Below are 23,793 nucleotides of genomic sequence, written 5' to 3'. Positions count from 1 at the left end.
GTATTACCGTTTGTTGCCTTACTGCCGCTCCTTTTTTGTATGCATTTATTTATTTTCATCTCGCAATCTTTATTTCGAATTGTACGATTGGCATACTGTCATGCGACGGTGATGTGCGCCCGTGTCTAACATTTACAGCGACCTGCACGACAGTCGGCCTTGTGTCCGAGAAGGACGTATTTTTCAACTCGTGTTGCGTTATTGATTTTGGTGTTGTGACGTGAAGACATTTTTAATCCGAACCGTCACAGCAGCAATGCGTGCGCCGCTTTTTGGTCGGAAAAGATCACATCGCAAGAATTGTTTCGATTCAACGATGAGTTCGGTGAATCACTTTCAATTCTGTGTCGTTCACAAAACAACATGAACATATTTTCCTTCATCCATGTATTTTTTAAAGTTCTGCATCGGCACACTTGGGTAATGCATTTGAATCCACGCTAGGTGGTGCATCTTCCTCTGCGCCCTGCAGAGATTGTTCATCACATATTAGTTCAACTGAAATTGCTAAAATAGGCCACACATAGTGACAAGTCAAATTGAACGTGATAAAGTTTTTGTTGCTGCATCATTGGTGACCAGACAAGAACGATTGTAGAACGCGATACACACAACACACAAAAGCACGCTTCATCTAAACATGGAGGGGGGCATGATCACTCATACCACAACCTATGTGTAAAACTCCATGCGTAGGATGACATGCAAAAGGAAAAACACAATAACAAGGTGTGGTTGGCATAAACTGCATTGTTCTTAATATGCTCTGTATCTTGAATGTAAGTCTCTCCCAAGCCAGGTGTGAGGGGATAAGATGAAAGCTTTGTTAAATAGGGGGCACAGACTCCTACAACTTCTCCCGCAATAGAATCTCCACTCGACTGCATTAGCTCGCTACACTTAAGAGTCCGACTGCATCGGGATGCCCACTTGGTTCAGAGGTCAGCGCACTGAGCTGGTACTGCTGGTATCTTGGGTTGAAAATCCTGGCAGCCACCTATAATTAAACTGCGTTCTCAAGTGTTGTTATTTCGTGCTCTCAGCCTGGTCACCAATGACATAACAAAAATATTTAGTGTGTGTACTTCAGTTGGCTAAATTCGAGCTCTAAGGGTTAAAACATTTGTTTGTCTATCATGCAAGGAACATTGTTCTCTCCGTGGAAGGGCGGATGGGAAAATGCTTCCCTATAGAGTGGAAGAGATCCCCACAGTCAAGTCTGTGGCTACCCGGCACCTCCGATTTGGCATGGTTGGCTACGTATGGTGCAAAAGAAGTTAAACATATATGCATACATGCTTACGTATAACACATTGAGGTGCACTTTTTTGCTAGAGTTCAGTATGTTTAATCTTGATTTGAAGCTTTCGTGACTGCAGGAATCCATACTCTTTGGTTCTTTCGGTAAAGTCACGTAGGTATAAAATAAAATAAATCACGACGTTTCGATCGCCCTCAGGCAGAAAAAATATAATCCAGTTTCATTGCTGGATTATATTTTTCCCACTTGAGGACGACCGCTTGTGTTGCGATCGAAACGTCGTGATTTATTTTCTTTCAGCATGTATACTTCATATAATGACATAACGTCGAATGGCACAATCGGGATACAACTGGGGAACACATTTATACATACACTACATATTTTTGTAAGTCTCTGGCTTAATTGTGGTAACCTGAAACCACGATTAAAATCCCAACACCACAGCGGTAACTGACTCGCACAGCCATTATTGACCACGATGCATCACTCCGTCCACTCCTCTGTTGGTACCAAATACGGACTGGAAGTCGTGGCGCGCGAGCGGAGAGCCACGTCGAGGCTCGCTGGAAGCCACGCAGGTATGCGGCACGCGCTCCGTCTTGCCCGCTCCGCCGGGACGGGGGAGCTTAGGCGCGTGCCTTTGGCTGTCTCACCTGCGCCTTCACAAAACACACCGTGAGACAGTAACGTATGAATAACAGCGGTGAGGCTGGCCGCGTGGGGCTGCGGTGAGGGGCACTAAACTCACATTCGGAAGCTGTTATGCGAGTTCAAGTCTCGGTCGGGTATGTCGAGTCGGATGGAGTCGACACCTGACCGTCATCCCTCTAGACGGATCCTAATAAGAACATTTACGAGTGGACTGCTTAGTGGGAAGTCGGCAGTGGTTGTCCTATGCTGAGATCGGCCCTCACGATGGAATTTCCACCACTCCTTGAGGGTCCGCCAGTAGAGACGAGCGGTGGCGCGTTCCTCGTTTGAGCAGGGGAGATACTTTGATTCGTGAAAAGGTGAACGTCGGGGACTCGACAGAGTTCAATTCATATCTGTTATACATCATCAGCAACAGCAGTTGCTTTCAACAAATGACAGGCTGATCCTGGGTTCACTTGGCCTTACAGAGTGTTACGTAATTAGTATTTTGTTTAGGGTTACGGTTGGTGATAAAATGAATACCAGTGTCAGGATTAGGGTTAAGTCTAGTGTTACTGCTGGGGTTAGTGTTAATGACAGTGCTATAGTCAGGGAGACACTTTCGTGTCAAGGCCAGGGGTAGGGATTAGGAGTCAGGATTAGAGTTCAGAATAAGCGTCAGTGTCACGCTTTTTATACTCACTTGACAATGGTATGTCCCAGCAGCTACTCAGTTCACTTTCCTGCCAGTTAAATAAAACAACCGTGCTGGTGGTGCCGCTTGCTCCTATTTTATTTCTCCACCTTTTAATGAAAGGGTTAAGGTAGTGAGGCTGGTCTCGTCTCCATGTGTTGGGGTTGCCTTTGTAGTTTCCAGAAGAAGGCAAACAGGTCTGACTAGCCGCGCTGGGTCATGTCGGCTGTATTTTTTTCCCCCCAGAAGGAGCCTCACACATTTCCAAGTGTACGTGAAGTTGACTACGTCTGGCTCACAGAACCTGGCATTTGTCTCTCTAACACACTTACCATTGGGAACGTGGAATTTCCACCAATCGCTCAGTGCCACCAATTGCGGTGAGCAACCAGTCATTGCTCGATTGACCAACGAGAGGCACTTTGACTTTTAACATGTGACAAAGTCCTTACGACAATTGATTAAAAACAATTGGCAAGAATCTTTGTACGGCAAGTGTGTATATATATCCAAACAGATTTCCCCGTTATTAGCGAGCAAATTAAGGCCAGCATAGCACACAAGGGGGTGGTGTGACCAGGAGCACGATGCAGCCAGCTTTGTCTCTCCATTGATGATGTTTACACACCGCACCAGGTACTCAATTAAGCATTCAGTCGACCTAGCAGAGGCCGGGCAAATACCCGCAACTGATGTTAGTCGTGGCTGGGATTCGAACTTAGTTCACTGGGTTTGTAGTGCAGTGTGCCAACCTACACGCCACCCTTATATAACAACAACTGTAATTTGCCAATAAGTGGTGGTGGCATGGCCAGGGTAATTGTTGTGAGGCTATTTTCACACAAGGCAACTTGACGTGTCAAAGGCTTGTGGGCAGGAGGTCGAGGGACAGGCCCAGGTACTATGGGTTGGCTGACTGAGATGACTGACAGATGTATCGCATGCACTCTCCACTGTGCCAGCTGTATCGGCGGTGCTGCAGTGGAGAGATATTTGGAGTTTGCATGTTCTCTCTCTCTTCTTGTGGTCGTGTGGATATGTCTCCAGGTCCTCCGATTTTCCCACTCACATTTTTAGTGTATTCGACTGCTATAAATGTCCACGTGATTGGCCACTTCGTTGAGCTATCATTTGTGGTGTATATCTGGTAAAATAAACTAAATATAGTTTTAATAGTTTAGTTTCATCCTGGCATGCACCACACCTGCTGGTTCAGAGGAACACATTGCAATATCGGGGAGAAACTGGCAGCAGAGCGTGGCGTCGCGTGCTAACCAGCGTGTCACCTCGGCACGTTGAGGTGAGAAGGTGACGTGACCCCCATCCCCACCCACCCGCCCGCACTTGTCCCCGCCCCTCTCGGCACCTCGTCTCTGCCTTTCCCACCAAAGGTCATCGGAGAGAAAGTCTAGAAATAATAGCTGTGGCTGTGTGAAGTTTCAGGGTGCGGTGTGTTGCGTGCGTGCGTGCATGCTGGTGGGGAGCGGTAGGGTTGAACTTCTTTCGCACCGTACGCAGCCAACCGTGTTAAACCGAGGTGTGGGGAAGGACAACAAACTAAACACAAAAAGCAGTTCTAAAGAAATGTATTTTCAATTTAGATTTGAAAAGGCATAGCTCCAATGGGTCCCAGACGGCCGCAGAAGAGCGTCTGAAAGCACACAATGCGGTAACCGTCTTTGTTCTATGGCTATCCAAAAGCTGCTGCTGTGAGGATGGCCGAAGTTCGCGTATTTGTTTATGCTCCTTGACGAGATTAGCAAGGTATTGTGGTTCATATGTGGCAAGCACTTTGTAGTGAGTGCGACCTTCTAACATATTCGGTCGGTAACTAGAAGCCAATGCAGCTTGGCGAGCACTGGACGGACATGGTCCGATCTTGCAGTACCTGTCACGACACGTGCCAGACAATTTTGTACACGCTGCAGCTTGCTAATGTTATTTGCCAGACGTAGCGGTTAGCGCGCTGCACTATGAACCCGGCTGCCCGAGTTCGATTCCCGTTCACGGCCAACACCAGTGGCGATTATCTGAAGCGGTCCTGGACCTCCCCTAGGTGGACTTTGCCTCAAATGAATACCTGGTGCAGTGTGTAAACATTGTCACTGGGGAGATAAAGGCGGCCGGGCGTGGTGCTGGCCACGCACCCCCTCGTGTGCCGTGCCGGCCTTCATAGGTGTTTGTTAACAGCACTTGCTCCAAAAGCCTATACAGGCTATATGGGGGATTTTTTTCCTTGAATTATACTTACAAAAAGACAAGCTTTAATTTGTATTATACTTGTTATAGGTAGAATCGCATTGTGTTAATATGCCAGTCCTCTCAGTGAAATTTCTGGGCATGGTAATTGGTATCTGAAACTCACCTGAGCATTGCCAGGTCAGCTCGGCCTAAAATGAGTAGCACCTGTTGTGATGGTGGTCGCCGTCGTCATTAGCACAGGTAAGACAATGATGGGCAGGTGTGTGTCTTTGTGGAGCTTGAATTGCTGGCCTTCATAGGTGCTTGCAGACAGCAGTTGCCACAAAAGTCTGTTGAGGCTATATGGTGGATCTTTGCCTTTGTGCTACTTGGATTAACGCTTCTAACAATGAGCAGAACGTTGGATAAGTCTCAGAGCTAACACAGTGAGAAGTATTGGTGGTGCATCTGCCATGATAACCCATAATAACCCATAATAATTCGAATTTATCTCATGTCTGCTCCAGGACCTCCTGTTCAGTGCCCCTTTGCTGCTTGACTTGACCTCAAAGTGAACCCAGCCGATTCTTTGGGTCTTTCGGTAAAGTCACGTAGATAGAAAAAACATTCTAACAATAAAGTAATAAAAATAAAAATGAATGAAAATAAAGTGACCCATATGAATATGAATTCCCATGGTCACGAAAGCTTTATGTCAAGATTGAACCTAGCCTGGCACAAATGGCGTGTTGAAGTCATTGCCACTTGGTGGCGAACGTCAGTGATTGTGCAGTGCCATGACAGTTCTCTCGTTTCTCGTCGACCCAAGTGCCGCGTTGGCGAGATGTTAACTCCCTTGTCTGGTATGCAGGAGGTCGTGGGTTCAACCCAGACCCTGACACCTGCTGTGTATTTGGAATTTGCATGTCTTTCTTTCTCCGTGGTCGTGTGGATTTCTATACGGGTCATCTGGTTTTCCCCTCCACGTTTATAATCACCATCCGTTTAGAGTATTATTTGGGTGCTATAAATGTCCACATGATAAGCCACTTCGTTGAGATATCATTTGTGGCCAGGTCGCTTCTGAAAAAAAGCTGTATAGCTCTGTGGGCCTTAATAGTTCAAGGTTCTTTTTAAAATATTTTTTTCTATGGTGCTACAACTGCGGCGGCACGCGATACCCGGAGCGGGCCGGGTGGCCTCACAAGTGAACCTAGCCTGGCACGGGCATAGTTCGGACGGCGAGCGGCAGCTGTCGCCTCCGGGTGGTGGTGGGATGGGAGGGGGTTTGCCTGTGGACGCTCGGAGGAAGGGTGGGGAGGTGTGCGTGGGTGGGCAGCGAGGGCGATCGCGGAGGGAGAGAGTTGGAGAGAGGTGGGACGTTTCACCATCGCCCACTGTGACAACGACAGCCGGGCTCGGCGCTGGGACTTCACACCGCCTCGTTCGGTTGGCGGTGTTAAGAGTGAGCGACGGCCACGTGTGCGCCCCGGTCCTTTTTGCAGTCTTTGCTAAAAACGAAAAAAAAAATCAAAAACAATTAAATTACATAGCAACGTCTCGGTAATTGTATAAGTCTCCGGCATGCCTTGCACGCACTGCGGTGGGCTGGTTGAGGACAAGAGGTTGGTTTAACTTTCATGTTTTTTCCCCGTTTTTTTGTGTAAGCGATACACGTGCTGTGTTGTAACTGCTGTTGTGTTGGGCATGTTATGAATGAACGTTTGAAATGACCGTACTTTTGTTGTGTTTTCATCATCGCTGGTTGAGTGTACTTGGTTCTTTAAATGTTTGACCTTTGTTGCTCTCTGACCTTTTGTTTTCAAAAATGGACCCCATGCTTTTTGGTTGGCTGTTGTAAATCGTCAAATACAGATATCGTCGTCTTCATTACGTTCATCATCATTGTCATGATCTTCATGTTATTGCAGTGACACAATAATAATTGTAACGAAATAAATAACATCATCATAGGAGTGACAATTATCGTCATTATCATGATAGGACTGTGTCATTATCATCACGCTAGGGGGTGGCATAATCATCATTAGTCCAGCGCCACCAATTTGGCGATTGTGGAAATCAATTGTAGTCATACTCTTAGGTTCTTTCGGTAAAGTCACGTAAGTAAAAAAAATAATAAATGAAAATAACTAAATAAAATCACGACGTTTCGAAAGCAACACAAGCCTCCGTCATCAGGTGTAACTGCTCCAGTAAAATTACTGTAGCGTGTGAAGAAAGCTATTCAATACACGTGTTTTTATATATAGGGTGCTGGGCAGGGAGGAGCCAATGAGTGGGTGTGGAGAGATAACCATCTCGGTGCTTGTACATTGCAAGTACGGTGCTTGTACACTGCATGTACGGTGCACCGTACCGAAAGAACCTAAGAGTTATGAATCCTTGCAGTCACGAAAGCTTCAAATCTAGAATTGGATTCATTTCAATCAGTCGCCAAATTTAGCACGGTTGGCTACGTACGGTGCGAAACAAGTTCAACATACTTACATCAGCTGTGTGACTGAACTATAAATCATAGATGAGTACCAAGTCTAGTTTTTGAGTGCAAATGAAATGGAAAATGTTGACTTGTTCGTCAAAAGGCTGATTATCATTCGAGTAAAAATCATGTTTACTTTCTATTTGACTTTTTTTTATTTCACCACAGTGACTAGGTACATTTATAGCATCTTGGTTTTATCGAAGGAAAGTTTAGTGGAGTGATGACTCACGGCCAATGTGGTCGGTCCGACTGAGATGTTTTGGCCGGTCACTTGGGAATGTTACTGTGAGTGCCGGTGTTGAATTAATGAATTCATTCTTCCGTTGTGTTATACGGTAATCTTCGCGTCATGCGTGCGGGCAAGGGCTGCATTTTTAGAGGATGACGATCGTATTCATTTCACGGTGCGATCAACAAAGAAAGTGAGACGGCAAGAAACAATGAACCTGCAAAACGACACACACGTACACCCAGATCCCTGCACCTTTGAAATGTGGACCATAGCACTTGACAGGAGGTGGCAAGGTGTTAGGGTTCACTGCTTGTGGAATCCCACCTGGCAAGGAATCTGAGATGAATATCGGGGAGATAATGTAGAAAAAAAGAGCACATAGACAAGATGCATGCTCGGAATTTCACTTAAGGGACAGACAGAGCAACACACGCGTCGAAGAATTAACACATATCGGAGATGCCGCAATGACTGTGAACGAAAGGTAAATTGGCTTGAGCAGGAAATATTGTGGCTGGAAGAGACAAGAATAGCTGAAGGAAGGGACTGAGAAATAGAATGGCAGCCAGGGGATAGAATATGCCCTAGAGGACGCCAACCACGGAGACGGAGCGATGAGGTCAACTCGCGTGCAGGAGGTGGTGGGGGCATTGTTGCATTTTGATAAAGTGAAGGATTTAACACTTAGTAGGCTTTCGCGACCAATATTATCCATAATAAAGGTTTTTGGGTTGGGTCGTGTGAATATGAATGTGTCGTTAAACCAGCCACCACCCGACACAGCCAATTAGTAAGGTTTGTCTCCTAAACAAAACAAGCCAATTTGTTACTAGTACAGCACACCGGTGTGTTGGAAAGTAACCAAAAATAATCTGGCTGTTGCCTGATGATGCTAGTTGTAATTACTGGCGATACTTTGTACTTGAATTGTAAATGTTGTGGATTTACTCTCCAGCATACCGGTGTGCTGTACTAGTAACGAATTGACACGTTTTTTTTACGTTACTAATTGGCTGTGTCGGGTGGTGGCAGGTTTAACGACACATTTATATTTGCGCTATTCTAACCCAAAAAAAGGCCTCTATTATGGGAAGCGAGGGATGTTGACGAATTGAGGGAGAGGCCTTCATCCACCAGCGGCTGTCCAGCTGATGACCGATGACGACGTTGGGAGATTGAGAGAGTAAAGTGCAGGCAGTTGCGACGCTGCTGGGCAAGAGATTAACAACGGCAGGGAGCGACGGGGTGTGACTTCAAAGGAGGACGGCGATTCAAAAGCAGATGGGGAAGTTTCGCGATTTCGCACGTGCATTTCGGACACCTTCGAACACGCGAGCCGTCGTTAGTTTAGTCGCATGGTGGCTCTTTACTTGGACGTCGAGCAGTTAGTATTGAAACTCAGGTGGGAATAATTTGTCCATCTTTGTGGATCGAGGAGAAAATGCTCGTAAAATTTACCACGGTGTCGAACGCACTGGGACTTCCTCGGACGTTCTGACTTTTTTTTATCCACGCTCCCATGGCGATGATGCACTCAGTTTCTGGTAGGTGTGTCAAACCACTGACTCCTGTAAATAATCTATACTTTTTCAAAAAAATAATATTATTCACCTTCAAAATGACACCACGTGTAATGAGGATAATTCATTACTCCTGGAACTGCTCAGACACGGACCCAGGCTTTGGTTCCTGGCCTGCTCAACACGAGGTTTTTTTAACCTACGTAACTTTACCGAAAAAAATCCAAAGAGTATGGATCCTTGCAGTCACGAAAACTTCAAATCTAGAACGAGGTTGAAGATCTGCCATGAGAATAAAAAAGTTTTCGAGTCACCTTTTGGGAATGCCGCTGACATGCTTGGGTGATATATGCATGGCACTGCGACTTTGTCACACATTCTCGCTCAATGAGAGTATTTCATTTGTGGTACGTGGGACGTGCATTCCAGTGACATAATCGTAGTTGTAACTTCAGTAAAGTCTCTTGTTCGTACGTTGAGCTGCTTGAGCCAGTTAATTACGTCAGGGGAAGTGGAGTGGCTTTAACGCTGTTATGTCTCCTTCGTATTCTCTTGCGTGACATAACCAGTGTTGCAGATCTTCTTGGTTCTTTCGGTAAAGTCACGTAGAAGGGAAATAATAAAATAATAATAAAAAACATAATACAATAATTCTCACGACGTTTCGGCCACAACGCAAGCAGCCGTCCTCAGGTGAAGAACAGGTCAGACGCTGTCTTCCCGACAGACCTGTTCTTCACCTGAGGACGGCTGCTTGCGTTGTGGCCGAAACGTCGTGAGAATTGTATTTTATTATGTTTTATTTTTATTATTTTATTATTTCCCTTCTACGTGACTTTTCCCGAAAGAACCAAGAAGATGAATCCCTGCAGTCACGAAAGCTTTAAATCGAAATTTAGAGTTGCAGAGTTGTAGATGAAATTAAAAGTATTTTTTATTTCTTTTATTTAATCGTTATCATGAACTAAACTTTTTAAAACTCACGTTGATCAGCCCGGGAAATACGGTACACTCGGCCAAATTACGAATCGACAAGGTTTATTAAGCTGTTGTATTCTTTTTATTTTGCATCTCCCCTTAAAGGGAAACTCTGCAAGCCCCATACCCCTCAGTGAGACCGGTAAGGAGCTGTCGTGTTACATAATGGTATACTGTACAGCGTGTCCCCTGACCTGTTTAGGGAGTTCTAGTTTAGGGAGTCTACGGGGAACGCCGACCCTACATTAAGCGCTGCCCGAAATAAAAAAACAAAAAAAATAAAAATATTATCGTCTAGTATAGTATTTGTGATTGCTCTGGTGACTCACGTAGACGTCCCGTGTAGCGTTTGCATGGCGTTGTGGAGTTAACTTGCAGTGTGGATAGGCAGCAGCTCATCCGTTTTCTGAACAAAGTTGTGGTAAACATGTTTCACCATCTATTTTCGCCATTGCCGGGGGGGTGGGGGGCCCTGTGTGAACACTGTACCGTGAAGGATACGCGGAAGGGGACCCGTGCTTTGCGTGTGATTTTCACGTGGAAATTAACCGAACATCCAATTGGCAGTCACTTTGCTGGGTGAAAGCCCCCACCGACCGTGTCAGTTGTAAGGGTTTGTTAGACCATACTTCACGACGCTGTTGACTGGGTTAGTGAAGGGGGGCGGTGAATGGGGGGGGGCACTTAGGACCGGCTTGGTTATCACTGGGTTGGTAATTATCACTCGCTACTGATGTCAGCTGTAGTTGGGAATTGATTATAGCGCGGTGCATGAGGCATGTAATAGGTGTGGAACAATGCATCAATTTGTTGATTGGACATCGATTCTAAAGCTCACAGCACATGCATCTAATCTCGTGTGTGTGTAAGAAATTATGTTTTTTTTTTTAGAATTCGTGAATGCATTTGAATGAGTCGTACCACCTCAGCAGCCTCTAGGAGCACGACCACTGACTGCCGTGTAAAAAAATAGCAATCGGTTATCGAATGCAAAGCGTAACCCTGCATCACAAAGATTCTGAATTGTTGCCAATTTCGGGACACACTGACCCGCTCATTATTTGTTTTACATCTCGTGTTTGAATTGTTTTTATTCCAGAAAAAAATTACTAAATCTTGCACAGCACTGTAATAATTAAATACGAATAGAGCAGTGGAAATGCGTTGGTAGGTGATGGTGTTTGAATTATTTTTATTCCAGAAAAAAATTACTAAATCTTGCACAGCACTGTGATAATTAAATACGAATAGAGCAGTGGAAATGCGTGGGTAGGTGATGGTGTGAGTGAATGGGACCGGTATTGCTGTATTTAATTAAATGTAGGGTAGCGAATGATACAGTTCCCCAAAGCCACGCTCACCCAAGGTCACATTCACCTGAACTGTTTAGTATTTCAGAGTTGTTTTTACAGTTGAGGTATGTATGTAGCGTGTGTGCATGTGTGGAGTGGTAGGGGAGCACTGGTATATTGTTAATGCACTTTGCTACAAACCCGGCGAACAGAGTTCCATTCCGGCTGATGATCAACACCAGTGAAGAATATCTGAACCGGTCTCCCGTAGGTAGACTGAGCCTTAAATGAGTACCTGGTGCGATGTGTAAATATCACCACTGGGGAGACAAAGGTGGCTGGGGCATGGTTCTGGCCACCCACCCCCTCGTGTGCCGTCCCATTTAGTGGATAATCGCAGAAATTTAGTGAAACTCCCTTCCAGTGCCTGTCAAGGAAGTGCCATACCCTGGCTCGCCAGGAGAAGACGGTACAGCAAGTGGGCTAATCTCCATCTGTTTGCAACTGGACGAGGAATGATGCCCAATAATAATTTGTAACCGCGCGTTGCGGACCCAGTGCTGACGCATGGATACTAAGATTTCCAGGCCGCAATTGGTAAATTGGTATGCAAATAATAAACCTTGTACACATGGTTGGAAAGTCCGCGGTTGGTGGAGGATTTCTGTATTATAATTTTATGGTGGGTGTGCAGTGTTTGTTGGCAGCATATGTACTGCATCTATGCCTTGTGTGTTTGTAATTTTGTGTATTGCTCAACGTAATAACCGTTCATGAAGTGCCAATGATGAAACCAACTCTGTGCACCAGTCACGTAATATCACAGTTCATTTAAACCATACCGAGTCTCACTGTAAGATAGGGGAATATCACAAACGCTTCAATACAATTTCAGACGCTGTCTACTCGACAGACCTGTTCTTCACCTGAGGACGGCTGCTTGCGTTGTGGCCGAAACGTCGTGAGAATTATTTTATTATGTTTCATTTTTATTATTTTATTATTTCCATTCTACGTGACTTTACCGAAAGAACCAACAAGATGAATTCTAGGGACATTGGGTCAACGGGCATCTTGAGCACCGACTAACAAGCGTAGAGGTGGCGTCCACCTTCATTGGCCACTCTGAGCTAGTGGAGGAAATTCCACCTTCTGTGACACGGCTCAGTATCTATAGGACAACCAGAAAAAAAGTAGTCCCCATTTTATCGACATTGGAAGGATGATGTGCTGAATTTGATCCGCTGTCAGGATTTGAATCCATCACCCTGACTACAGCTGATTATTATACTACTTGAAAGCGAAGGTCAACAGGTCATCACAATCAAGACTGTTGGTGCCACTGCACCTCGCCATCACTCCCTTCCTTCTGCCAGATCTTGCAGCTGTTGTTGTCAATACCCAGACCTCTAAGGCTCGCTCTTTAATTGTCCCACCATCTGGCTTTAGGCCTTTTGAGTGACTGGGTGACTTGTACATTCTAATTATGTTCTCGAAGGCCTAGAGAGCAAAACATTGGAATAAATATTGTCGAGTTGATGCCTATAACTTTGAAAAAATTTGAACGTACATCCTTGTTTTAGTGTCTGCAAAATCTTATGAAACGAGAGTAAACTTTTAGGTGTAAACTTTCAGTCTATGGAAGTTGGTATCTGGATGTGTTTAAGGGTCCTGACTTCAAAGGTAGCTCTCGATTTGCTTCGACAACTCAATATTTATTTTGCTTGTGCTTTTAGTCAGTGACACAAAGTCTGATCGACGACAGGCGAAGGCCAACATCAGTTATACCCAGCACCAGAGGTGTGGACTCGAGTCATGCGACTTGGACTCGAGTCAGACTCGAGTCATGATTTTGATGACTTCAGACTCGACTTGGACTTGCCTCATCTTTGTATCGACTTGACTCGGGACTCGAGAGCAAAGACTTGAGACTTACTTGTGACTTGCACAACAATGACTTTGTCCCACCTCAGAGGTGTGGACTCGAGTCATGCGACTTGGACTCGAGTCAGACTCGAGTCATGATTTTGATGACTTCAGACTCGACTTGGACTTGCCTCATCTTTGACTCGACTTGACTCGGGACTCGAGAGCAAAGACTTGAGACTTACTTGTGACTTGCACAACAATGACTTTGTCCCACCTCAGAGGTGTGGACTCGAGTCATGCGACTTGGACTCGAGTCAGACTCGTGTCATGATTTTGATGACTTCAGACTCGACTTGGACTTGCCTCATCTTTGACTCGACTTGACACGGGACTCGAGAGCAAAGACTTGAGACTTACTTGTGACTTGCACAACAATGACTTTGTCCCACCTCTGCCCAGCACTAACACTTCTACTCTCTGCCTTCGCCAATTCACACGAACCAGCGTGGTGAGGCTGGTTAGTGTGAATTGTCAGACGACACCCACCATCCGCACGTAGTGGGGAGGCAATTATCCAGCAGTGTATTGGCAACAATTGCTGGATTTGTGTCTCAAGTGATCGAAGGGCTGTGCATATCAGTAAAGTTTAGGCCAAACAGACTGTTGACACAATTGCTGTTAGCGAGCACCTATTAAGGCCGGCATTGCACACGAGGGGATGGGTGGCTAGCACCTTACCCGGCCACGTTTTTCTCTCCAGTGTTGATGTTTACACATTTCACCAGGTGCTCGTTTGAGGCTGAGTCGACCTAGGGGAGGCCCTAGACCAGTTAAGATAATCGTCACCGGTGTTGCCCCTGTGCGGGTATCGAACTCTGGTTACTGGGATTGTAGCGCAGCATGCTAACTGCTGCACTACCGCTCCCCACATATCGGTACAAAAAGACAAAGATCCCCCGTGTAGCCTTGACAGACTGTTAGGGCAAGTGCAGTTAGCGAACACCTATGAAGGCTGGCACAGTACACAAGGGGGTGGGTGGCCAACACCACGCCCGACCGCCTTTTTCTCCCCAGTGGCAATGTTTACACACCGCACCAGGTGCTCATTTGAGGCTGAGTCGACCTAGGGGAGGCCCTAGACCAGTTCAGATAATCTTCACCGGTGTTGGCCGTGAGCGAGAATCGAATTCTCGTCGGGTTTGTAGCGCAGCGCACTAATTACTGTGCCACCGCCGCCGCATATCTGTGGACATATCTGCACACACCCGCACACATGCGCTGCGTTCGTGTGTCACGTAATGATCAGTACGCACGGCCGCGTTGGGGCGTGTTGTACCTGCTCGCTAGGCCCCCCCACACTCCTCCCATGAAAAACACTGGGCTTCAGTGCCAGCACGGCGAGTGCTTGCTTGCCCACCTGCTCCCGCCAGAGTACGGAACGCTCCTCACTCTGAGTTTCTGTGCCGCCGGTGGTCGTGGTGGTTGTGGCAGGCGGAGTTGGCGGTAGTGGCGTAGCATTCATTCCAGAGTCTCTGTGTGCGTGCGTGTGTGTGTGCGCGTGTGTATTTGAAAGAGAGTGAGAGGGAGAGAGGGCGCACATGCTCACTGCTGTTGCAGTCTACTCGCATAGCAGCCCTTCCTTCAGGAGTGCAACGTAAGTTGTATTTATAATGCCGCGCTTTAATGTTCATTGTGCGATGTTTGTGTGGTGTGCATTAGCTGCCGTGTGTTCTATCAGGTGGAATGTGGTAATACTTGTGTGTTTATGCTGCTTCGTTGAAGTGAATATCTTTAGTGCGAGTGAGATGCACTTGTTAGTTAGCATAACCGAGCGTGATCAATGAAACAACAGAAATGTAACTTACTATACGTATGAACAGAATTGTATATGCACGCTGCGTACAAGGCACAGAGTTACTTTAACAGGTTAATTATAGTGCACATATACACTAGTTAGCAGGTTAATTATAAATAATACGAGGTTGTTTTTCTCGAGCCCGAGAGGAAAGAAAGGTCTCAACATTTTGCTAATCCGCGCTTATTTGGAAAACAAAAGTGCGTATGTGTACGCATTCGCACATTTGAAAGTGTGACCTCGGCTGCGATCGAGTCATCTGGAAACCATAAAGGACACGCAGATTGAATCATCCTCGTTAAATGGCAGACCGCACGTAACGTTGCTTCGCTAACGGCCGGATGCCGAGAGCACATTACAGAAAAAATCCCATTGACGCCACGCAGGAGGTCTCGCGCCGGCGTGCGGTTAACGGCGAAGCGCTGAGGGATAGATCATTCTCAGTCGCGTAGAAGGAAAACAAGAAAACAAGAGACGGTGGGGTAAAAAAAAATCCAAAATAAAGTGGTTATTCAAGCATTGCAGACATACCTTTTTTTCTGCCCACCCCCCCCCTTGGCTTCCCACCACACAGAAAATAAATAAATAAAGATGCCCGCTTGGAAGGAACACCCTGTTTTCAAAGGGATGGCCAATAAAGGCGTACGAAGGCCAACAAAAGTGCACTTGTAGTCGTGCAGTGTAGGCCGCCCCGCCGTCACGCGCAGGAAATTCTCGGCCCGCTCGGTCCTCTTGTTGATGTCATGGCTGGCGGTGAGTACGCGTCCAATGTGCATTAATAGTCGGGAGCAATTTTACGGGCAGATTTGCCCACGTGGGATGTTTAAACAGCTCCCTGAGGGGGGGGGGGTGGGGATGAGGGGGAGCCTGGAGAGCGAGAGAGATGGTGGCAGCTCATTGCAGGGAAGCTACGAGCGGGTGTAGTGGCGCGTGATTGAACAAGTGCTCATTGTCAAGGGCAGGAAAGTTGGCTGGAGAGATTATGTTGACCGAGAATCGATAAGCTCGGGCAGTAGAACAGTAACCAAATAATTTACCCACAATAGTCGAGGCTTGTCAGTCGTGTTTTTTTTTTAATTCCTATTAATGTTTGTCAAACCCTGTCTTTTTTTAACATTCCTTTTTTGTTTTCAACCAGGCACGGCAGTTGACTTGTTTACGCTGTAATTCATGAAGGACATAAATTAATAGCTTGCCAAAGAACAAAACGTTTTTCTGAAAGTCATTTCATTTTGTTTCGACAACTCAATGGTGTACGACCGCACCGATGAAGACACGGACTCGCCTGTCGTCCGTCAATAAGCGGGGGTGACAACAGATGGAGTCGCGGTGGCTGGACCAACAAGCCGTGCCCTACACCCTCAAGATGTCGTCCGTGCAGCGTTTCGGAAGTGTCCTCGTGGAGAGAAGCCCCATGGGCCCCGTGCACTACAGCCCTGCTGGCCTACAGGACGTGCAACCGCCCGCCGCCGGCCACCGCCGTCCAAGCACTGAGCCCACAGCTGCCCCGTTGCACAGCTTGCCTCGCTATGGCGAAACGGCGGGGAGGAGGAATGGATTACCGCACCATCGCTCCTGGGCCTCTTCAGACGGCGATCATCACGCAGGAACCCAACAACAGTGTCAGCAGCAGCCGCCGCAGAATCTTGATCAGCAGCATCATCAACAACAGCAGCTCTCTCAGCATCACCATGACCATCACGGTCTCCATCATAATAATAATAATCATCACCATCAACACGTTGGTCCCCATGCAGCGCCACAGAAAAACACCATCATTAACTTGGCAAGTGGAAAGGCCAAGGAGGTTTCTGGGGATTGGTCCAAGGTGGCAGCATTGTCTCCGTCCACTGGTAGCGGTGTTGGCGGTGGACTCAGCAGTGGAGGTGGTGGAAGCGGTGGTGGTGGTGGTGGCCACCAGCCAGCATCGGCCACAAATCCGCCAGGTGTAGTGATGCGCAGGGCAGGCGGCCGCAAGGTGAAGGCGGAAACGGGCAGCCAGCGTGAGAGTCAGCTGTTCGCGATGGAACTCGCAGAGCTTATGTCCAGCGCCACGGCAAACTCGGAGACGCGCGATCTCGGCCTCCCGGGCCTCCCGCTAGGCGGTCTCCTGACGCCGGCCGACGTGGAGGGCCTTCTGAAGCGGGCGTACGGACGCGAGGGCATTGAGTCGTGCCTCCACATCCTGTTGCGCTGCTCTGAGGACCTAAAGCAGTGCACCGAGATTATCCGCAGGAGCATCCGACAGCGGAAGAGCTCGCCCAACGGCGGCGGCGGCGGCAGCGGCACTGACGAAGACGCCGAGACCCAGTACCGGCAGCTCGTGTCGCAGCTGTCGATGCACTTGAGAAAGCTGCCGACCCCGCAGGAGGGCTTGGATGGACCTCGGCAAGAGGCGCTCGCCGACTTCCTGCAGAGCCTCTGTGAGCTGCAGGGGGTGGCGGAGCATGGGGGCGAGCGGCCGCCCCGATACGAGGATGTCGTGGGGCCTGTGATCCCGGACGCTGTTGGCGGCGCTAAAGCTGGGGGCCACCTCGAAGGGCAGTCGGATGATGAGCGTGTCGCCGCTGCCAGATCGCTGGTTAGTGACGTCCTCTCGGGTTCGGTGCCCGTGCAAGTTCGGCGGGTCTTACCAGAAGAGGGGGTCGGATGTACGGAGGCCTTGCATATCGTGGAAGAACGAGAAGATGTTGGCGTGAGCACCAAGTCCTCTCTTCCAACTGCCGCTCAGGGCCAAGGTCTCTTTCTCTCATCAGACAAACAGTTGCAAAGGCCACGATATGTGTATGCACCTTGGGTTTCTAGACAATGGAACTTGGAAGCAGTGGGGTCTCCTTCGCAGGTCATCGGTAAGCAGGGCCTAGTACAGGATTTTCCTAGAGCCGGGCAATTCACCCGTGATGGCGTGAGTGGGGTGACCCTTCCGGAGACAGGTGCGGTAGTGGCGCATCGTACGGGCGTGCAGCGTCCTTCAGTGATCGTCAGCCACCGAGGAAACCGTCCGGGAGAGCGGCATGTGGAGACATCCCCAAGCCACGAGGAGGAGATGATGGATCTCGAAAGGTTAATCAATGAGTTGGAGGAATTCTCTCGCAGCGCGGGTTGCGCAGATAACGGCGGCAGCGAGGACACGGCGACGCGGCAACATTCGACAATGGCACCCAGCGCCTCAACCGGGACGGTGATCTCAACAAGCGGACTCCGCTCCGACAAAGAGGCTGTAGATCGAGAGAATCGGGTTCAACATCGGGTTATTGGACCGGCTCGTTCTGCAACACCAGATTCTCCGCTCGTTGACGGCGTCAAGCAGTCGTATCGGATCGAATCGCTCGCCAACAGATGGGGCGCCGGGAGACATGGAGCTGATCAGGTGGTGCTCAGTCAGTCGCCGAGGGTGCTGAAGGTATTTCAATCGCGTGCCGTGCGTTAAGTGGTCCGCGAAACACTCCGACACATCTTAATTTGCCTTGTCCTAGGCCTTCATTGCAAGAGGCAGTTGTTCAAGTGAGCTCTCAAGCCCGGCTGTAAATAAAACTTAACGTGTGTATACGAATTGGCCTCAACAGGCTCCACTGAACGTGAGATGTATTTATAATTTCTCATTGTAAATTGTATCTATTTCCCCCACCCGGTTGGGTGGCGCAGTGATCGCAAGCTCACAACTGCAAGTCGTAAAAAGCGTCCTTTTAAATCCCATTCAGTGACCAAAGTAGCCCATCATTCTTCCAGGGTTCACGAATTTAATACCGCGCGGTGGGAAGTCAACAGTTGTTTCCTATGGAGTGACTCAGCCCCCATCATAGGAATGTGGAATTTACACCACTGAGTCAGGGATATAAACAGCAGCCGAGTACTACCCCACGCTCGCTTGAGCGAGCTGAAGCTTTACGTTTAAAAATGAAGTCTATAATCAAATTTTTTTCGGTGCCTTCTTTCCCCCATTAATTTCAACGTTTTTAAATCGCCACCCTTTTTAAATGGCAGTCTACAGCTACAAGAATATATCAACTGCACTTCTTCCCCCCTCGCTCGAACCCTGAGCCTGCTCAATGCATGTCTCTTCGAAAGCAGTGTTTTTGATTAACATTAACAAATCTGGCTGTCGCCTCATGAAGCTAGTTGTAATTACTGGCGAAACGTCGTACTCAAATTGGAAACGTTGTGGCTTTGCTCTCCAACACACCGGTGTGCTGTACTAGTAATGAATTGGCATGTTCTGTTTACGTGACAAACCTTACTAATTGGCTGTGTCGGGTGGTGGCCAGTTTAACGACACATATATTTACACGATCTAACCCAAAATACCTGTATTATGGATCGTGTTTTCGGTTTGCACTTGCACACCAATACCAGTGCAGTTCCTTACATTTGACTTGATCCGGTATGCATGCAGTACTTTATGAATGAGTAACTAACCGAGGCATCTTATGTTTTCCACCGGCTAGAGTAATAAAACTATGTTCTTGTAGAGGGGGGTGTGGTATTCACAATTTAGTCCAGTGGAATTAGGACTTCTCTTTAAGATGTAACCTCTTCTTTGTGGGCATAGAGTGACTGACGGATTTATTGGATATATTTTTCTGGTGGTCCACAATTCTAAAATATGTATTTTGTGGTGTTTAGTTGCTATTGAGTAAAAAAAAATTGATATTTTAATGTAAGAGTTATCTCGTCTTTATGGTCATGTACACCATGACCAAACAGGCACTCCTAAATCTTTGCAACAAAATCACAATACCAGGGAGTCTTTTTGCGGTTGTTCGGCTTTTATAAATACGGAAGTGAAAATGAACGGAATGATAACATGAAAAATGCAAGCCCTGTGACGCCATTATCAGAGCATGCCACACACATTCGGCAGGTCGCGAATTCAACTCTCGCTTCTTAAAACGAGTTCTCGCCTGTGGGAAGACGGTAGTGGTTTTCCTCTGCTGTGGCTCACTCCGGAGACCGAGATCACCCCAGCTTAAAGGGCGCTTTTTGAGAAACATCATGATTATGATTGCCTATTCTTGTAAGTGTTAGAATCCGTACCAGCTTTGGAGTTGTCTCGCCGCTGCGGGTCGTGGACCCAGGGTGCCAGCACAGATCGCGCGGTCTCACAATGCCGAGTAGAATTAACACAATGCATTGTTTTCATTTGCATTGTTCCATTTTTAAATGTTCTCGTAATACTTAAACATAAATTGCATTATGCAATGTTGGATTTTTTTTTCTGCTTAATGATGGATCTTTTTTCCGTTTTAATAAACCCCCCACTTCGATCCATCACAACTATGGATCTTGTGGACCGATGTTTTCTAACATCGTAGGCTGATGGCTGGGCGGTGCTGGTGGCTATGCATGTGGCCTGTAATCCAGCACTGAGATCGAGGGTTGGCGGATCACCGCACGAATGTTGTGAAACTCCCTTCCCGTGGGTGTTCAGGAGGTGCCATACCTCTTCTTGGTTCTTTCGGTAAAGTCACGTAGAAGGGAAGTAATAAAATAATAAAAATAACACATAATAAATAATTCTCACGTTTCGGCCACAACGCAAGCAGCCGTTGTGACCGAAACGTCGTGAAAATTGTTTTATTATGTTTTATTTTTATTATTTTTATTATTTTATTACTTCCCTTCTACGTGACTTTACCGAAAGAACCAAGAAGATGAATCCCTGCAGTCACGAAAGCTTTAAATCGAAAAAAGAGGTGCCATACCGTCGCTCGCCAGGAGGAGGCGGTACAGCAAGTGGACTAATCTCCATCTGTATCCAACTATACGGGGAAAGATGCCTAATTAGTCTGTTTAAAGATAAGTCCGTGGTTCTCTATATGAGTTTGTTTTGCTGTCCTTACACCCAGTTTTCCTTCATGATTCAACATGAGCCTTCTCTTGCCTGGTTATAAACGACGGTGATCTAGCCGTGTGGTATTTTTCCCAGTAATAATTTATCTAGTGTTATGTAATGGCAGGCTGGAACGCATACATTCTGACAAAGCCTGCCGTATGTGTGCTAAGTTGTTATTATCACTCTTGCTTGGTGCTCTGTAGTCTAATTGCTTTGCCACTAATCCAGAGTGTCTGCTAATCTGCATGCGCTTGTTGTGATTTATTTAAGATCGCAGTCCGATGACCATTAATATACACACTTTGGGGTTGTTATATTAGTGCCGTACACATAGACTGTGACACAGTGGTTAGCACGATGCCCTGTGAACCCGGGTACTGGAGTTTGATTCCTGGCCATGGCTAAAATCAGTTTTGAGCCTTCCACGACATCAACTTGCACTCAACCAGCGCAGTGAAATATGGTCGAACAACCCCCGTGACTGACATGGTATGAAGAGGTCTTCTTCCAGCGGTGGATTGACAAAGGGCTCTAACGTATTATTATTCCGTATCTATGGGACTGGTGGTCAGTTAAAGACAACATTCCTCGTGTTTTTTGTGTTAAGATTATAAGCTACGCTTCAGCGTGGCGTCATGGTCCGCTCGTGACATCACTGTGACATCGCTGCTCTCTTACGTTTAGATTGGGTGTCAATGCAGCCGTGTTACCGGAGCTGTGTGATGGAGCAGCCAGCCAAAACTTGAAAGTCTATTTCTCTTTAATGGAATAGCAAAGAGGCTCGACACGTTCGTCACTAACAACACGTGGCAATTAGAAAAAAGAAAAATGATGTAAGAATAGGCGACGTTTTGAGCAATGGCCCTTCTTCACAGCACAGAGAGAGGGCCAGCGAGGTGGACTGGTGCTTGTGCTCCGCTGCCAACGAACGCAGCGTCGCCCGATAATTTGTTTTATACATATTATGGGGTGACGCTCAACACTACCATTTGCTGGCCTTCCCACAGCCCCATTGCCTCTACCGCCTGGAAGGCTCTGGTGGTTAACCATACATCTATTAACCAGGTTAAATCCTGCTCGGATTCCGAGATCCGATTGAGATCGGGTGCATTCGAGGTGAATTGGTCAGAAGAAAAATTGTTGTCGCGCGTAGCATGAGCAACAAGGTAACGGAACAGAATTTGCATGGTGCATGCTTCGAGTTGCACAAAGAGACAGGAAGAGAGGAACACCATGGCTCAGAGGGCAAACACAAGTTAGTCATCACATTGATTGTGAAGAAAATTAAGTGGGATTGGGCAGGACACGCCGCTCGAAGGGACAAGCGATGGAGTGGCTGCCAAAGAGAGGAGCGTGTCTGAGAACACGTCCACCGTGGAGATAGAGCATGTATGTTTGTTAAAGTTATTTTGCACCGTACTTAGCCAACCGTGCTGATCGGAGGTGCGGGGGAAGGACAACAAAGTAAAAACGAAACATTTTTAATGAAATTCTTTTTATATCTTCAAGTTCAAGTTCATTTATTAGGTTTAGCCCTGTGAGCCATTTGGCTGTTGAATCGGGTGCAACCGCAACAAACAAAAAACAAAAACATGAACAAAAAACATCTTAAAGTGATAATTTGACTGAGTGCAAACAGAAAATCCAAGAAAAGACAGTAAAATAGTGCAGAAAAGCACCGTACACAAAAATGTGCAAAAATCCCAGTGGGATGCAAGTCAAACAACAACAACCACAAGACAACTTAGATTAAGGCCATCAGTCTAACTCTGTACTACAACAAACAAACATGGCCAAACCAAAAAACTTATCGAAAATCACCAAAATAAAGCCATGAAGCAAGTGTGCAGGTGCTTGATGATTTGTCGCATTTCAAGGTCATCGGAGACGGTGGCAGCTCGGTGAGGCCTGCATTTAGCAGTGGATAGGTCATTGATAAATACCAATGAGGTTTGCCTTCACAAGGGATCATCAGCAAAAGATACCCAATTACGTGCTGAGTATAATGGTGAATAAAATAACGAGAGGCTATAAATAGGCAAAATCTTTTTTTACTTCCAAAATAAAATAACACTTAAGTCCCATCAACCAGTGGGCCTACGTGAGCAAGGTACCCAGTTTCAACTTCTCTGATTGTCCACAGCAGGCCGTGGCCTGGTAAAGCGTGACTGCTCGGATGCCCGGTGTTGCAGGCAAGAGCACTCGTCTCTGATTAATTAGCGCGGTTGGTTATGTACGGTGCGAAAGAAGTTCACTATACGTATGTACATACATCATCATCAATTTACAATCAGGCAGCCGGAGGAGTCCAGTGCAGGCACGGTCACGAAGATGTCTTCTCGGGGCCTAAACGTGGCCCCATGGCCTTGTAGTGTCACCAGGAGATACAACAAGATGGTGACCAACCACATGGTTCCTCCTCCTCCTTCTCTCCTCCTCATCGTCTTCCTCCCTACACTTCTCCTCCTCCAGCAAAGAGCGTCTCTTTTCTGTCCGTTCTTCTCGAGCGCCTCGATCTTAGGAGCGGTGCTGCAATTCCCACTTCAGATTGCCTTTCCATGAACCTGCAAGTCAACGGGGTCGGTCGGTCGGCATCCTTTGTTCAACCAAGACATTAATCAGTTGCCTGAACCATTGGGTGTTGAACGTTTTATATATGTAATATCGCACCTTCGATTCGCACGGTTGGCTACGTACGGTGCGAACCAAGTTCTACATACGTACGTACATATGTCTCACAACGAGAGTGCCGCGATGGTCATCCCGTGTGGCCAATGAAGGGCCTCTATTAGAGATTCAGTTCAGTGCAGCAACAGCAGCATACTAAATCATTCATACCCTTTCTTGCAAGATTGTAGATAATCAACGTACAATAGGAGGCTTAAGTCCTACTTTATTTTGGGGATGGAATAATCCTTTATAGCTTACTTAGTTAC

At 47.0% G+C, this 23,793-nt stretch overlaps 1 protein-coding gene and 1 long non-coding RNA gene across 3 annotated transcripts in view; one reads left to right on the top strand and one right to left on the bottom strand.

The window, feature by feature from the left end:
* LOC144947015 (serine/threonine-protein phosphatase 2A regulatory subunit B'' subunit beta-like) overlaps positions 1-23,793 on the top strand; it is an 85,487-nt gene that overhangs the window by 5,950 nt on the left and 55,744 nt on the right. The window contains exon 1 of one of the 2 annotated variants that reach the window (XM_078876136.1): positions 16,174-18,427. The exons of the other annotated variant lie outside the window; for it this stretch is intronic. Coding sequence (XP_078732262.1) covers positions 16,343-18,427 — 2,085 coding nt within the window. The 5' untranslated portion in view covers positions 16,174-16,342. Of the gene's footprint in view, positions 1-16,173; positions 18,428-23,793 lie in introns of those variants that run through there. 2 annotated transcript variants of the gene reach the window in all.
* LOC144946933 (uncharacterized) lies at positions 1,617-7,846 on the bottom strand. The gene is made up of 3 exons (XR_013639958.1): positions 7,763-7,846; positions 6,161-6,283; positions 1,617-1,917 (listed from the first exon to the last, which is right to left on the bottom strand). It is a non-coding gene; the product is annotated as an uncharacterized LOC144946933 (long non-coding RNA).

Source organism: Lampetra fluviatilis, chromosome 43, assembly GCF_964198595.1.
Source record: "Lampetra fluviatilis chromosome 43, kcLamFluv1.1, whole genome shotgun sequence".
Taxonomy (NCBI): domain Eukaryota; kingdom Metazoa; phylum Chordata; class Hyperoartia; order Petromyzontiformes; family Petromyzontidae; genus Lampetra; species Lampetra fluviatilis.
Note: the sequence above shows the minus strand (reverse complement) of the source record. Positions and strands in the feature narration are given on the sequence as shown.